The sequence below is a fragment of the Nilaparvata lugens genome, chromosome 7, assembly GCF_014356525.2.
Source record: "Nilaparvata lugens isolate BPH chromosome 7, ASM1435652v1, whole genome shotgun sequence".
Taxonomy (NCBI): domain Eukaryota; kingdom Metazoa; phylum Arthropoda; class Insecta; order Hemiptera; family Delphacidae; genus Nilaparvata; species Nilaparvata lugens.
In genome coordinates this window covers 48,220,179-48,234,824 of record NC_052510.1, presented here as the reverse complement: position 1 = coordinate 48,234,824, position 14,646 = coordinate 48,220,179, and the positions used below count along the sequence as shown (strand labels likewise).

At 34.7% G+C, this 14,646-nt stretch overlaps 1 protein-coding gene across 4 annotated transcripts in view; it reads left to right on the top strand.

Moving 5' to 3' along the window:
- LOC111045853 (katanin p60 ATPase-containing subunit A1) overlaps window positions 1–14,646 on the top strand; it is a 37,024-nt gene that overhangs the window by 14,540 nt on the left and 7,838 nt on the right. For 3 of the 4 annotated variants that reach the window (XM_039432999.1, XM_039432997.1, XM_039432998.1), the window contains exons 3-6: window positions 8,197–8,489; window positions 11,058–11,250; window positions 12,463–12,853; window positions 13,845–14,024. In XM_039432999.1, coding sequence (XP_039288933.1) covers window positions 8,197–8,489; window positions 11,058–11,250; window positions 12,463–12,853; window positions 13,845–14,024 — 1,057 coding nt within the window. Of the gene's footprint in view, window positions 1–6,491; window positions 6,784–8,196; window positions 8,490–11,057; window positions 11,251–12,462; window positions 12,854–13,844; window positions 14,025–14,646 lie in introns of those variants that run through there. The other variant, XM_039433000.1, reaches the window with a different exon arrangement.

Sequence of the window (14,646 nt, the reverse complement as noted above, 5' to 3'; positions counted from 1 at the left end):
TTAATTTTTTACCATCACACCAATGATGGTTATATGTCTATTTTAAATTTATCAAGATTTCAGTAGGTCAAGCTTTCAGTTTGTAAAATGTTTATTTATACCCTTGTGGAGCACGGGTTACCTGCTTGTTATTAATAAAGTGGAAGATGAATGGATAATAGTCTAAAAATTACTAACACTTTCAATTTCAGAAAACCGAGTCCGCCGGAATTTGTAATTAATATATAAGGGTATAATTAATTATTAATATATTATTATAATTATTCTAGCTAGTATTCCATTATGAATCAATATCACTATATCCCACCAAAAACAGTATCATAAATTGTTATATCTCCACCAATTTCATAACATGAATGTAAGGTTCCTTATCCGTAGATAAGTTACTGATACAGTGAACACATCACTCTCAAATTTTTATTGCGTTTACACTCCTCCATCTGATGTAGGTGCACCAACCCCAATCCATCAAAGCCATGAGAGTTTATAGAAGTTGTAGAATCGATGGTCCACAGGTAACCTTCTCAAAATTGAATAGTGGTCCATAAATTTCGAATAAACTGCTGCAAGTTAGGCATCTCGGCCTCACTGTGATACATTATCCCGATGAATATTTGATGTGAAATGGCCTCGTCCCTACTTCTAACCACTTACTTGTCCAACTCGCATGCCAGTAAACAAGAAAGTAATTCCAAGATTAGTAGACTGCACGACGGTGAACTATTCAATTGAAGGGGTAAGTGGATTAGGGTCATTTTGAGTGGAGAGTGCCTTAACTTAGTTGTATGTAGGAGATTGGAGATGTTGTATGTAGATTAGATGATGGTTCAATCTGATGTATATTTCTAAATTTTATTTCATGCATCAACAACTGGCAATTCTCCTAAAAAAATTATAAAAACACCAAAGATCAAATCAAATAATTTATTTGCCATACAAAAAAATATAATATAGATATAACTGAACCTCCAACTCACCCTGTCTCTTCAATGAAATTATCCTTTATTATACTGACGTTGTTATACAAATTTTGTTTTTAATGACAATAAATGATTAAGGTTTGGTTTGATGTGATTGATATGATGCAAACCTGGAATAATAATCTACTTGTAGCCTATTTTTTGCTAGGATAATGTACGGAAATAGGGTGTATTTCGCCCTGCAGGATATCCTCAAGTCCAAGAATGTGTCAAAAAAAGGCAAAAAAAAAATTTACACAACAGTTTTAAGACCAATAGTCTTATATGGTGAGACCAAGACCAAAGACCAATAGTGACATATGGGGCCGAAGCTTGGACATTGACTACAAGAGAAGAAGGAGGTCTGCTACAGAGATGGGAAAGAAAGTTTTTAAGAAGAATTTTTGGAGCAATCAAGGAAAATGAAATATGGAGGATAAGAACAAACGAGGAACTAGGAAGATTGTTCGAGGAGACCAGTATTTTATCTGTTGTGAAAAGTATGAGGCTGAGACGGGCTTATCATCTGCACAGAATGCCGGAAGGGAGGGTAACAAAAATGGTGCTGGAAGGCAAACCCGGAGGAAGAAGACTACAAGGAAGACCAAGAAAGCGGTGGGTTGACGATGTGGAGGAGGATTTGCGAAGACTGGGTGTAAGAAGATGGAGAAGAACAGCAGAATGTCGAGAGAGATGGAAGGATGTGGTTGTGAAGGCTAAGGCTCTGCATGGGCTGTAGTGCCAATAATGATGATGATGATGATGATGATGATGATGATGATGATGATGATGATGATGATGATGATGATGATGATGATGATGATGTAGCCTATTTTAGAATTTGAGCAATTAGAAATTGCATACATCAATATCGGCAATTAATTAATTAAAACAACATTACATTTGAACAGGGTCACATAATATGATTACGATAAGAGCATTAGCCTATGTTAAATTTTTTGCGACTATGTTTAAAATCATCAAATACGATACGCAGAGAACTTTCCCATTTAGGATTTCCTTATTCATTGATTCTCAGTTTTACACAAATATTATTCCACAAATACAAAAAATACACAATCCAATTACGTAGGTAGTTTAACTTTATTTGAAGCTATGCTCATGCACCAACCAAACACTAAATTAGAAAGAAAATATCAGACTCAGGCAATATTTTATTGAATTATTCAATTTATATAAAGCAATAAGGAGCATTTTATTATTTTAAAAAATACAATATTGTATTTTCACAGTAGTTGCAGTAATTGCTTTTTTAATAACCGTTATTCCCCATTTAAGTGTGGAATTGATTCATATAAAAATTGATCAATTTATTATTTTTAACTTTGTTGTAGTTCAGACACTGTGTTTCTTGTAAATAATTGAAAAAAAACACTTACTTTTCTTGGAGTATTGAGGTAATATTCCAAGAAAAGTAAGTGTTTTTTCAAATATTGCTCTTAGTGTAATTTAAAGTTATTATATAGTATTTCGTCATGGAAAGCAACATCAATTGATTATTATTAGAAAGATATGGAACGAGAAATGATATGTGGCTAGTTAGGCATATTGATTTGAGGCATGAACATTGATTATTAGGCATTAACAATTGTATATTATAAGCAGATAGTAAAGCAGACAGTAAGTAGCTTATGCTAATCCAAAGAGTCACAGATATACTTGTGATACATACATTTTTGTGATGCATTTAAATCCATCCTTCCCTGAAACATCAACTAAAGTATCACATCTCTCTATAAATGTCCTCCAATGAGAGAGGTTCACATTTTCAGGCCATTTTGTAAGGGAAATAAGTTCAGTCCAACCTTGCCTGTATTGGCAAAGTAATCTCAGAACTAATATTCTAAACACTATGCAGTAGAATTCGGTAAGCAGCCGATCGCTGGGCTTAAGTGTTTCATAAAGGGCCAAACAAAATCAGGCGTACCGTATTGAACACTTTACGTCTTGACCCAGATTTTTGTTCGAATTTGCATCACGAATAGTGGTGAGTGTGGCCTCTTTTCCAAGTCAATTCCATTTCTTCTGCAAAACCCTAAAAGAAAAATGGACATTATTCTCTGCTGATTTCTTTCATTTATAGAAAAAGTGTTATATGATTTAGGATTTCAGCATCATATGACTGGGTAATATTCCTCATGTGGCCTGGGCCGCCTGGGTCAACATTATAAGGAATTAGATTTTTTGTCTTTTTATAGAATTACTAGTACCTTTCATCATATAAAAGTTCCCTGTGACCCTGTGGAATAAGATAAAAATGCTGTGGCCCGGTTGCACAAAAGCTTGTTAAATATTAATCATGATTAAATGCCACGAGAACCAATCAGAGAAGCCTTCTTTTCAAAAAGAGCCTTCACTACTGATTGGTTCTCAAGGCATTAAATCATGATTGTTGCGGCAGCTGTTCATATTTAACAATGATTAAAATTTAACAGGTTTTTCTACAAATGGGCCTTTATGTTCATTTCTGTTATAGTTTGATTCTTTCGGTTTTATAGTTTCTTTTGGTTTGTATAATTTGTTTTAGAAGTAGTTTTAATAATATTATTAATAAATTAATGTGTCCTATTATTCATTTTGTTGTATGGAAATTGAAAAATTGAAGTTACTATATATTTAAAAAATAATAATCCTGAATGAATAACACTCCATAAATTGGAAAGAAAAACATTATTGTTCATAGTATGGAATGCTTAGATCTTTCTTCGGTTTAGCTTTTCGTTTCCTATGAATCCAACATGAATTCCAGAAACAGATACATAATATTATGTGTCTAGAAAGGCTCCCAATGATGACAGAGCAACTCTTAATTGGGTGACCTAAATAGACATAACAAGGTTCAATGTCTGAACAAGGCCAAACAAACCCAAATTTACAAATAGGTCTCTCACGTCTAACAATAATCCGACTTCATTAAGGCCAGTGCCAAACGGAGAAACTTATATCCATGATAATAGAGCACAATCTTAGTTTAGCAATCTATGCTAAGAATCTAACAATATTCTGTAAACTAGTAATTAGATTCAGTTTTACAGTAAATCTTTGCTATTAATACCTCTCGTTTTATCGGGTTTAGAGACTAGCGGAAATTAAAACTCAATGTTCTATAAGTTGAGGCAATAGAAGTAACCTCCACCACCTCTTCCTGTTGATCTTAAATTGAATGATTACTTGATTGGTTGGTTACACACGGATCTGATCCATTCTTGAAAATTGAACCTAGGTCACATTATTCAAGTCTATTCATATTCTCAATAAAATTGTTATTCTTAGTTTCTTTAACCAATATTTGATTCAATGAGCTAAGCAGAATTATTACTATTTTTGAATGATTGAAATTAATTCGTATTTCTGTGTAATTCCGCGATATTCAGTTACTTTGAATTCTAGAGTAATGGTCTCTTAACTATTTATTTGTTATTATAGAACAGCATAAAACTTCATTACATACAACTACATTAGACATAAATTATCGGTTGTAAGCTGTTCTCCATGGATTAACTTGATAAGAGTGATCTTCAATATTATAAGCTGTTGTCGCCAATGTTATTCAAATACGGAATTTGTGAAAAATAATCTATGAAGATAGTGTTCTCAAAAATCACAGTGATTTTTATTCTTACTTCCTCACAAAGTAAGGAGTCTCCAACCACTGTAAAGTCTTTTTATTAAATTATTTTTTAATGGAAAACCAGTTCCATATTTTTTTGATACATTTTACTAGTACAAGTCAATAGTTTTCCGGTTCAAAAATATTTTAGAAATATTTTCTTTCACAGGAATGAAGGGTACTAGTTGATTCAATAAAAAATTCCATGTAATATGAAGGTTTTTAAATATTATTATTTGAAGATAAATTCTCCAAACAATTTTTCTTAGATTATCAGAATAAATTTCTCTGAAGGAAGAATATCAATATTTTACTGTACTATTGTCATAACAATATTGCTCTGTTATCGTCATGACTGTTACTAATCTATAAATGATCTTGCAACACATTCTGTAAGTAAAGTATGATTTAAGATGAGAAGAATGCCAACAGAGTGGGTGGGTGGTCTTGATGGCAGTAGAATGCAGTAAGCACGTCGGTCATCAACCCTTAATAATCAATCGATTTATTGTGTTTGTATGTCGTGTCGTGTCGCGTCGCCCTGAAACTTTAATGCGTTTATGCGTAGGGCTTCACATGCACTCAAGCACACTGACTTGCGTAAAGTTCGCATTTTTCCAATAAATTCCCTCCTGTACAGTCGTTCTACATTTCCAATTACATTCTTCCATTATTAGAAAACATACTCATATTTTATTCTATTAATTTTCAATTACTATGAAAACTTTAATTCTAAAATTAAATTCAGTGAAAGAAATTTTTTTTGATAAACAGTCAAAGTTTTATTCAACAATATAACTTTACTAATTAAATGAAACAAACATCAATTTTGTATAAAATTAATGGAATATTTAGCAACAATAATAAATGTTGTTGAAATATTGTTATATACCGTATCCATGTGACTTATTATTATGCATATATGATTACTATGATATTACTATTACTTATTACTGTGATATGCAAATTGTAAATTATGTTCTTGTTTCATCTCTTTTCTGTATAGGGCTACTTGTCATATAAATAGAAAGAAAAAACTCAGTACTGTTTTTGAATTATTTTATCACAACATGTTTCAACATTGATGCCATTTTCAAGTCTAAACTGAATTTCAAGACTTGAAATTATTTTATCACAACATGTTTCAACATTGATGCAATTTTCAAGTCTAAAATGAATTTCAAGACTTGAAAATGGCATCAATGTTGAAACATGTTGTGATAAAATAATTAAAAAAGGGTACTGAGATTTTTATTTTTATTTCCATTTATGTTATTGTTTTATTATCAATAATCACAGAATTTTCTGATTCAATATAGGCTAATATGAAGCTTGAAGAAGTGAAAATGAAAATCTTCTTCATCTAAATGGATAACAATTTAGTAATGCCCTTCAGAACTCTTCTAATCCTCGAAGTTACAAATTAGGGACTACAATCTAATAAAATATGTGGTACAAGTTAAAAAGTAGTTCATGGTTCAATTACAAGTTTATTTATTCTATTTCACAGTCATGTACAAAGTACAAAAGCAGAGAAATATACATATATACAGTCAGTTTCAGTAAGATGTTAGGTTTTAGGTACCGCAGACACTTGTAATGCAAAACACAATGCAATCAAAATTGTAGACTAGAAAATCAAACCTCCAATCTGGAAAGATCAGTACTTCCCGAAAGAAATGAACATGCAATAATAATTTTGTTCATGACATTGTTACTTGGGAAGTTCGTTGACATTGCGGTTCTGAGGGAATCGATTGCAAGGTGTATTATTTTCGCTGCGACGATTTAAAAATAGCCGCCTGAAAAGATCGATATCTCGAGTCTGACTTCCGATTCGATACGGCAATCTATCAGCTGGTAATCTGTCATGCAGCAGTCAGCTGATTGATTTTTGGTTTCTATGGCAACCGTCCGGAACTCACCTGATTCTGATCGTAACCTGCAAAGTGGTGTGAGGTTGGGGTCTTTGTAAAGCTTTTGACAGACCTGAATAGATCCATTCTTTTCTATTCTATTCAAAATCAAAACAGCTCTTTCAAGCAGGAAATAGCTTAAATATCATCTTTCCAAGTTTCAAATTAATTATTTGATCGAGTGTTAATTCGGTGGATAACTTTTAGATTAACTCTGTTATAACATGTCATTTTTTGACTCCATGTTTCATAGTTTTATGAGTGATCCTTTTTTCAAGTGAGTACTCAGTTTGACCTGCAGTATATATACATGCAAACTTTAGCTTATTATTGAATTTGAATGCAAATTGTTCAATTATTTTCCTTGACTAGTCCGATATTTCAAGCTAGTTTCTTAGCATAATGTAATTGCTTATAACTAGGTTAATATGTCGTTACAGGACGCCCCGTTCCAAAATAAAATATATACAAGATAAATATATATTACCTAAATATCTATATTTTCTTGATAAAACAACCTTCTTGACCTAATTAATCATAACATAACGCCAAATCAACAAGATTAAGATAAAACCTCGAATGACTTCCCTGAAAGGAGATAAGAAAAAATTATCAGGCTACTGGAATTTCTCATAAATGCAAAATGAGATGACTGAAATTTTTCATAAATGAGATTAGAGATTGTTGAAATAAATATTCTATAAAACTAAGGAAATAGCTGTAATGTCTTACAAAGTTCAAAATTATTTATTTTGTTGTTGGTAATCCATTTTGTTTTCACTACCTATTATTGCTACTAATGTATTTTATATATAACTTCAAAGTAAAAAAATACTCTTATTCTTTGGTGTGAATTTTTAAGTTATATAAAATTCAATAGGTAGTGATAATTATTTATTTGATTGGGTGTTAATTTGGTAGAGAGCTTTCAAATTAACTCAGATAAAACACTGTTTTAATATGCCATTTTTTGACTCCATGTTTTATAGTTTTATTCTATAAAAATAAAACATAGTTTCAAAACATGCGTTATTTAACTATCAAAGATCTTTGATCAAATAATTAATAGTGTACGTAATACAGGCCTTGCCCAGTTCTATTTATGTTTAGACTTTGAAACATTTTTTAAGAGGAAACACTTACTCTTTAACAGTAACAACGTTTTGTTGGCCATCTTCAGACTGAAGGTACCCTAACTGACTCTTGCTTTAAAATTATAACTGTCCAAGTTTTGAAGAAGCTGATTCTTGCTTCAAGATTATTATTGTTCAAGGTTTGGACAATATTAATAACAAGGTTTGAGGTCTGAAGATGACCAACATCCAAATTCAATCCAATTTCTATCTAACTTTAGGAAAGGAACAGTTTTGGGCTTCAAGCCTGTTGTTCCTTTCCCAATCATTCATAGTTGAGAATTATATTGTATCTATCAATGTATATATAATATATAAATAAATGAAAATAAACAACAGGACGAAACTCCGTCATTAATAAAAAATAATTTAAGTGCTCTCACTTCAAAATTATTTTCTTTCAAAGTTTGAATCAATAGTGGAAAAGAAAGGATTTACAAGACAGTATATACGTTTATAAACATTATGATGGCTACGATTGCCATTCAATTCAAGTATTGTATTGTTGTATTGAAGCGAAACTTAGCCATGAGAATGATTGATCGGCATTGTTGCAGCACTTCGGCGGCGTCAGGGGGCGGCGGAGGTGGAGGGGGTAGCCATGGCGGTTTCCATGAGGTGGCGCGGATGATGGATTCGCTGTACATCGATCCATTCGCGCCGTTCGGCTTCACAAAGATCACGGCCACTCATCGGCCGACGGCCGCCGTACGTGCTAAGCCGCACCAGTCTGCGACTGCGGCCGAGCATCACAAACCGCATCAGTCTGCGACTGCGGCCGAGCATCACAAGCCGCACCATCGTCAGCCGGCTGCCAGTGTTGCTCCTGTGAGGCACCACCATCATGACGGTCAGTAAAACCACCTAACCTAGAAGAACAAAGTCGGAGTCATATAATATAGCAGGTATTTTATTATCTATGTTTGTGTTCCAGAGTACTTCTCTGTGTTGAAACTATTAGACTGGATTCTCACTGGTAAAGTGAGAATATTAGTTATTCCCACAAATTAGAAATTCAAATTTTATTTATTCAAACTCACAATATTCACAATCAGAATCAATAAGAGAAACAAAAACACACAGCTCAGTAAGATAAAAAATAATTAATGGAAGATTAATAAAATGAATACTGGTATGTTTTATTAGAAATACGGTAAATTTGTGAATTGGAATAAAAAATACTACTTGCTGGAAGCAAGTGAAATACTACTTACTGGATTTGCTGGAAGTATACAATACTCCACGTTTGCAAGCAGGAATGAATATCACTTTGATTAATTTTAAATGCATGAATAAAAGGAGAAAGAAAAGACTAGCAACCATTCACTCTCACATTCACTAACCTTGCACACTTTCCAATAGCAGCTCATTTTACTAATGCTTATTGCAAGCCACCAACAAAATTACACAACATTAAAAAACTAGACAAGGAACCTAGATTCGAGTAGATATGCGTTCGTCGCAATAGACTTCTTTTAAGCTGGATTCTCACATATCAGTATCAGTAATGGTGTCAAGTACATTAAAAATTTAATACACATGCGTTCTAATGGGACTATGGCTCCACTCATATTTACGCGACTCAAGTCGAGAAGAGACTTCAACTCTAGTCTCTTCTCGACGCAGCATGTGTTTTCAATTGATGACACTCAGACCAGTCGATTCTAGTCTCCGCGACCTCACGACTGTGAGACTGAGTCGAGCGTCCACTCGACATGTTGGTCGAGCCTCGACTTGAGTTGCGTAGTACCGTGCATTTTCAATGATAGTGAGGTTATGTTTCATGAAAGTGATGCTTTTATCATTTTAGATAAGACAATATATTCATAATAATTATTATAAAATTTTTTACATGCTAAGTAGTAACGAATTAGATCTTATATTTTTAATAAAGTAAGGTTAGAAATGGAGTAGCATGGAACTTAAGTAGTGACAACGAGCAAGAAAGTCGTAAGGTCGAGAGACTGCAGTATCCTCGACTGGAGTCGTACGATTTGAGTCGAGGTAGAGCCTATTCGTATTCGCTCGACCGGCCTGAGTGGGAACAATCCCGTTAGAACTCATAGGTATTATATTCTCACTGAATCGAACACGTTCTCTGTCACCGATAAGGGAACCCAGCTTTGAGTAGGATTCCCATATCAGTGACTGTAAAAGTGTCTGGCACAGTGTATGAGCTCTGATTGGACTGTTCCATAATATCCCATTTGTTAAAATAATTTCCCTCTTTATGCAAGAAGTGAGAATTCCAAAAAACCCATGGGAATAATATTTTCACTGTACCAATCTATTTCACTGTCACTGGTGTGTTGGAATTCTACTTCATTGGAAAAATGTTCATACTGTGCAGTTAACTTTCACTGTCACATATGTGGGAATATAACTTGAGGTTTTCAACAGAATTAAAGTACCTTAGAACACGTCAATAAATAATTCAAACCGTCAATGATCTTCAGCCGAGACCGATAATTCAATATGCACATCCGATAACATGGGATTGACCTGGCTAAGAACTGATGGTGATAAGTGATTTGAACCCGGGATCTTTAGGCTGCTAAGCAAGCACCCTATCCACTAGACCACAGATTACTCCAATAGTATTACTGCAACAGAACTCCAACTGATCTCTCAAATTATTTTAGGGACCATTTCTAAAACCAACGAGAAGAATGAGAACCGGATTTAAATTGTTTCAATGTTAAACGTACTTGTCGTTATAACAAACAATAGTCACATTACTTTTAATGCGAATAATTAATTCCCAGATTTTTGTAAAACGTTTTTATCACAAGCATTATTGACTGAGAATAGCTCTCTCAGAATTGGCAGTCAGTGTTGAAAGTAAATATTTCTAAAACTATGAAGAAGATTAAACCCAGAATTAAGTTTAAGTTTGAGTTTGTCCCACTGAAAAGTTTATTCATTATTATCAATAAAGCCACACAATTAACAAACGTTTTGACAAACATCTTGAAGGATTCAGGGGAGAAACATATCAAATTTTTGGACAAACAGTTTTTGCTGTGAGTTGAGAGATGACATTGTTTGTCTAATAATAATACTCGTACAATTTGCCCAAACTGTTTCAACAGACATACATTATCAATTTCCCGTTAAAAAAATAGTCTAGTATGTAAAAGTCAGCATAAGTCGAGCATAGTCTGTACGCACTTTAATGCCGCATCCACATGTTGACCCAATGAAGGCTAATGACGACCAGCGCCAGTGTGTGGATAGGTGTTTTGCCAGCGCTGGCCTTCACTGGCCTTCATTGGCCTACGTTGGGTCACCAGGCTGGGCCAGCGACTGGCCAACATGTGGACTAGGCATTATGTATAATTCTGTCCAAGTTTTCAATTAATGCCAGAATATTATATTTTAATAGAGTAATGCCATAATTTACTTTAATGCATTGCAGACGGTGGTGGAAGTTTGACAGTGCCAAAGTCGAAGGCTTCAGCGACAAGCGAGGACAGAAGATCTCAGCAGCAGCAACAAGGCAACAGCAATAGCAGCAGTGAGAACACAGCCGGTGACAGGTGGGTGGCCTCTCTAAGACGGAGGGACCCCGAGATACAGCCTGTGCTTCCAGCCATTGCTAACCGATCCAGGTAATCACTAATTGAACACTTGAATAATAAAATAATCTGCTATGTTATAATCGAAACACTATACTTATCGAAAGTATTATTTATTTTATTCATTTTATTTATTTAACAACAATGACAAAACAACTTAATCATAAAATGATTGGAAACGGAAAAACAGGCTTATAGCTCTTACTATTCCATTCCCGAATTTTGATTGCATATGAGCATAGCCACCTCTAATACAGAGGTATTAGAGGTGGCTATGATATCAGTCCAAAAGAAGTTATGATTCTTCAGCAGTTTTATACAGATACATTTTGATCCCAAAATTATCACAAAATATTTTGAAGTTAGAATTACTATAGGAAATCAATTCAAACAATCTAGGTACTGTATATTTATAGTATCAAGTCAAAAACTTGGAAAATATCAACATTAAAAATTTTGAGCCATAATAAAACACCAATATTATAACTATAATTGATTGTTATAAAAATAAGTTTTATTCTGTTTCAATAATCAATTACCCTTAAAAGAAAAGTAAATAATGTTATAATCGTATAAGGAATAGTTTTCTCTCCCTTTCGAGATGACACCACGATACACATCGTTGTCTGTCTTTGGGTTTCAACTTTGTTCGATCAGATTATTTATAGAAGGTTGTGACAAGGCAAAGGATTGACATCACTATCTTTCTCCACTGCCATTAAAACGTGGACCTCACTATAATTGGTTTTATACGATTCCTCAGCTAATTTTACATACTAATTAATTATTCAAGTTATATTTTATATTAATATTTCGGACTATGTGTAACCTTGTCTAAATTTGGGAGAGGCATAGCACAAGGTTACCTTATTTTTTCGCTCCCTATCATTTTGATAAGTTACTTATTGTATGAATCAATAATACAATAAGTATCTTGAAGAGGCTGTCCCGTGCAATTTACCGTCAACATCATCTCGGTATCGAAGCATTTCAGGACCCATGTTTCCATATTGTATCTCAACCTAATTTGATCGTCTTTGATTGTGAAACCACACGTTAAACCACACCTGCAATGGTAACTTGCTATACGCATGCACCGTGAGGGTCGGCTTAATCATTCAGGGCTCATGGCAGTCTGGACAAACTATAGTGCAGTAGCTTATATTTATTTTTGTTGGGATTTCTTGTATTTTGGCAAATAAATTAATTCATTCAATCTTAAATCATATGATTTGTTGTGCATAGACCGGTAGTGCAGGTGAGCGGAGTGCGGAAAAGCCGCTCGGTAGAGACGGCGGCGCGTAAGGAACAGCGCAAGATCAGTCTGCGACCGGTCGTCAAGAAGATTGTGCCGCAGGACGGGGGCGGTAACGGAGGCGGTTGCGGCAGCGGAGGCGGCGACAGTAGCGGCTACTCGTCCACGGGCGGCGAAGACGACAAGATGGACGCCGAGGAGCGGCTGCCGTTCAGTGCGGCTGTCACGGGATACGAGCCGCATCTGGTAGAGATACTTGAAAGGGATATCTTGCAGCGCAACCCTGACGTGCAGTGGGACAGAGTGGCTGGATTGGAGGAGGCCAAGACCGTTCTGCAAGAGGCCATGGTGTTGCCGATGCTCATGCCTGACTATTTCAAGGTAATCTAACGTCATATTATCATAAATCAAATCCAAATAATTCGTTATTTGCCATACTACCGTACAGTTTTCAAAATAAACAAAGGGTAAAAAGACCCCTTTTTGTATAAAGGAGGTTGATACCGTACTGCGTGCTCCAACATGTCAATGTCAGCCTTGAACAGAAACAAATCATTCATTGAAATAGTTTTTATTGCCATGAACTTGTATCGACAAACAAAAAGTCAAGTTTATGGAATTTAACTTTGGTCATACTACACTTAGAAAAATTGTGTACTCCAAGGCCGACCATGCACGTTGCGGTATACCGAAGAGGTATTAGTGCAGGTGACTTGTACAAGTATACCGGAGCATGTATACGAGCCACTTAAGGCAAACCTGCACAGGTAGACCGACCTGCGCAGGTGACCGGAGAAGAATCGAATTTCAATCCTTTCTACCTCCGCAGGTATACCTCTCCGGTATACCGCATCGTGTATGGGTATGGCCGGCCTAAGAAAATTTACCAAGAGGGAAAATAGTACCGGTACCTGCACAGGTTTAGTAAAATTTAAAGCTTCTGTGACTTGAAAAAATAAAAGCTTATGGGGCGGTTGCACAAAAACCTGTTGAATTTAAATTGTGATTAAATACCACGAAAACCAATCAGAGAAGACATATTTTCGGAAAGCCTTCTCTGATTGGTTCTCGTGGTATAATGATAAAAACTCAACATGCTTTTCTGAGACAAAGTCTGCATATTCAAAGAATTATACAATACAATAAATAGGATTTTTAACCAGCTGCGTATCCAATTCTCAGATAAATACAGTACTTTAAATAGTATTATATAACAAATCCAATAATATTGATAGAGAATTCAACGTTGTGAAAATATTTCTAAATTCTTATAACACTTATGTCAATCCCATCTCATCTAAATCAAACAATGATTACTCATCGCGCATCATCAAAGCAAAATAAAACTCATATAGATTTGTGAACTTTGCAGGGGATCCGGCGGCCTTGGAAGGGTGTCCTGATGGTGGGCCCCCCTGGCACAGGCAAGACCATGCTGGCCAAGGCGGTAGCCACTGAATGCGGCACCACATTCTTCAATGTCTCCTCTTCCACACTCACTTCCAAGTATCGCGGCGAGTCCGAGAAGCTAGTCAGGCTGCTCTTCGAAATGGTCAGCATCCCAGACTAACCAAATGTCACAAGTATATGAAATTATTGATTAAATAATATTTTATGTAATTTATTGTTATAATATTATTGGTGGCTTCTCTTTGTGTGTATGTGTCGAATCACCTGCTATTGAAATAGATTGATAGCAAGGTGTTGTAGCACAGTTACGACTGTACCTGTAGATTATTACTGTAATAGATTTTTCTATTATCTGTGGTTGTAGGTTATGTTTGAAGAAGCTGATTGAGAAATATTCTTATAGAATGTAGATGAAGGAAAAGTGTTGTCAACATCTAGGCACTAAAATGCAAGTTTTATTTTTTCATTTATTTGCTATATAAGTAATTACAAATTGTAATTATTCTCCTTAATTCTTCATTTATAAAAAGTAAATCTTCATTGGGCAAATTAAATGAACGTTTATCTCGAGAAAACCTTGCACTTCTGCGTTCTGCCCCTAGATGTACAAATAGCTACAGTAATAACTAAGACTGGTAATAATTAGAAATTTACTCTTAAGCTGCGTTTACACCAAAGTTATTAACAAAATATTTATTTCTCCGTACTTATAGATTCTATTAGATTGAACATAACTTATCATACACATGATGAGCATAATTATG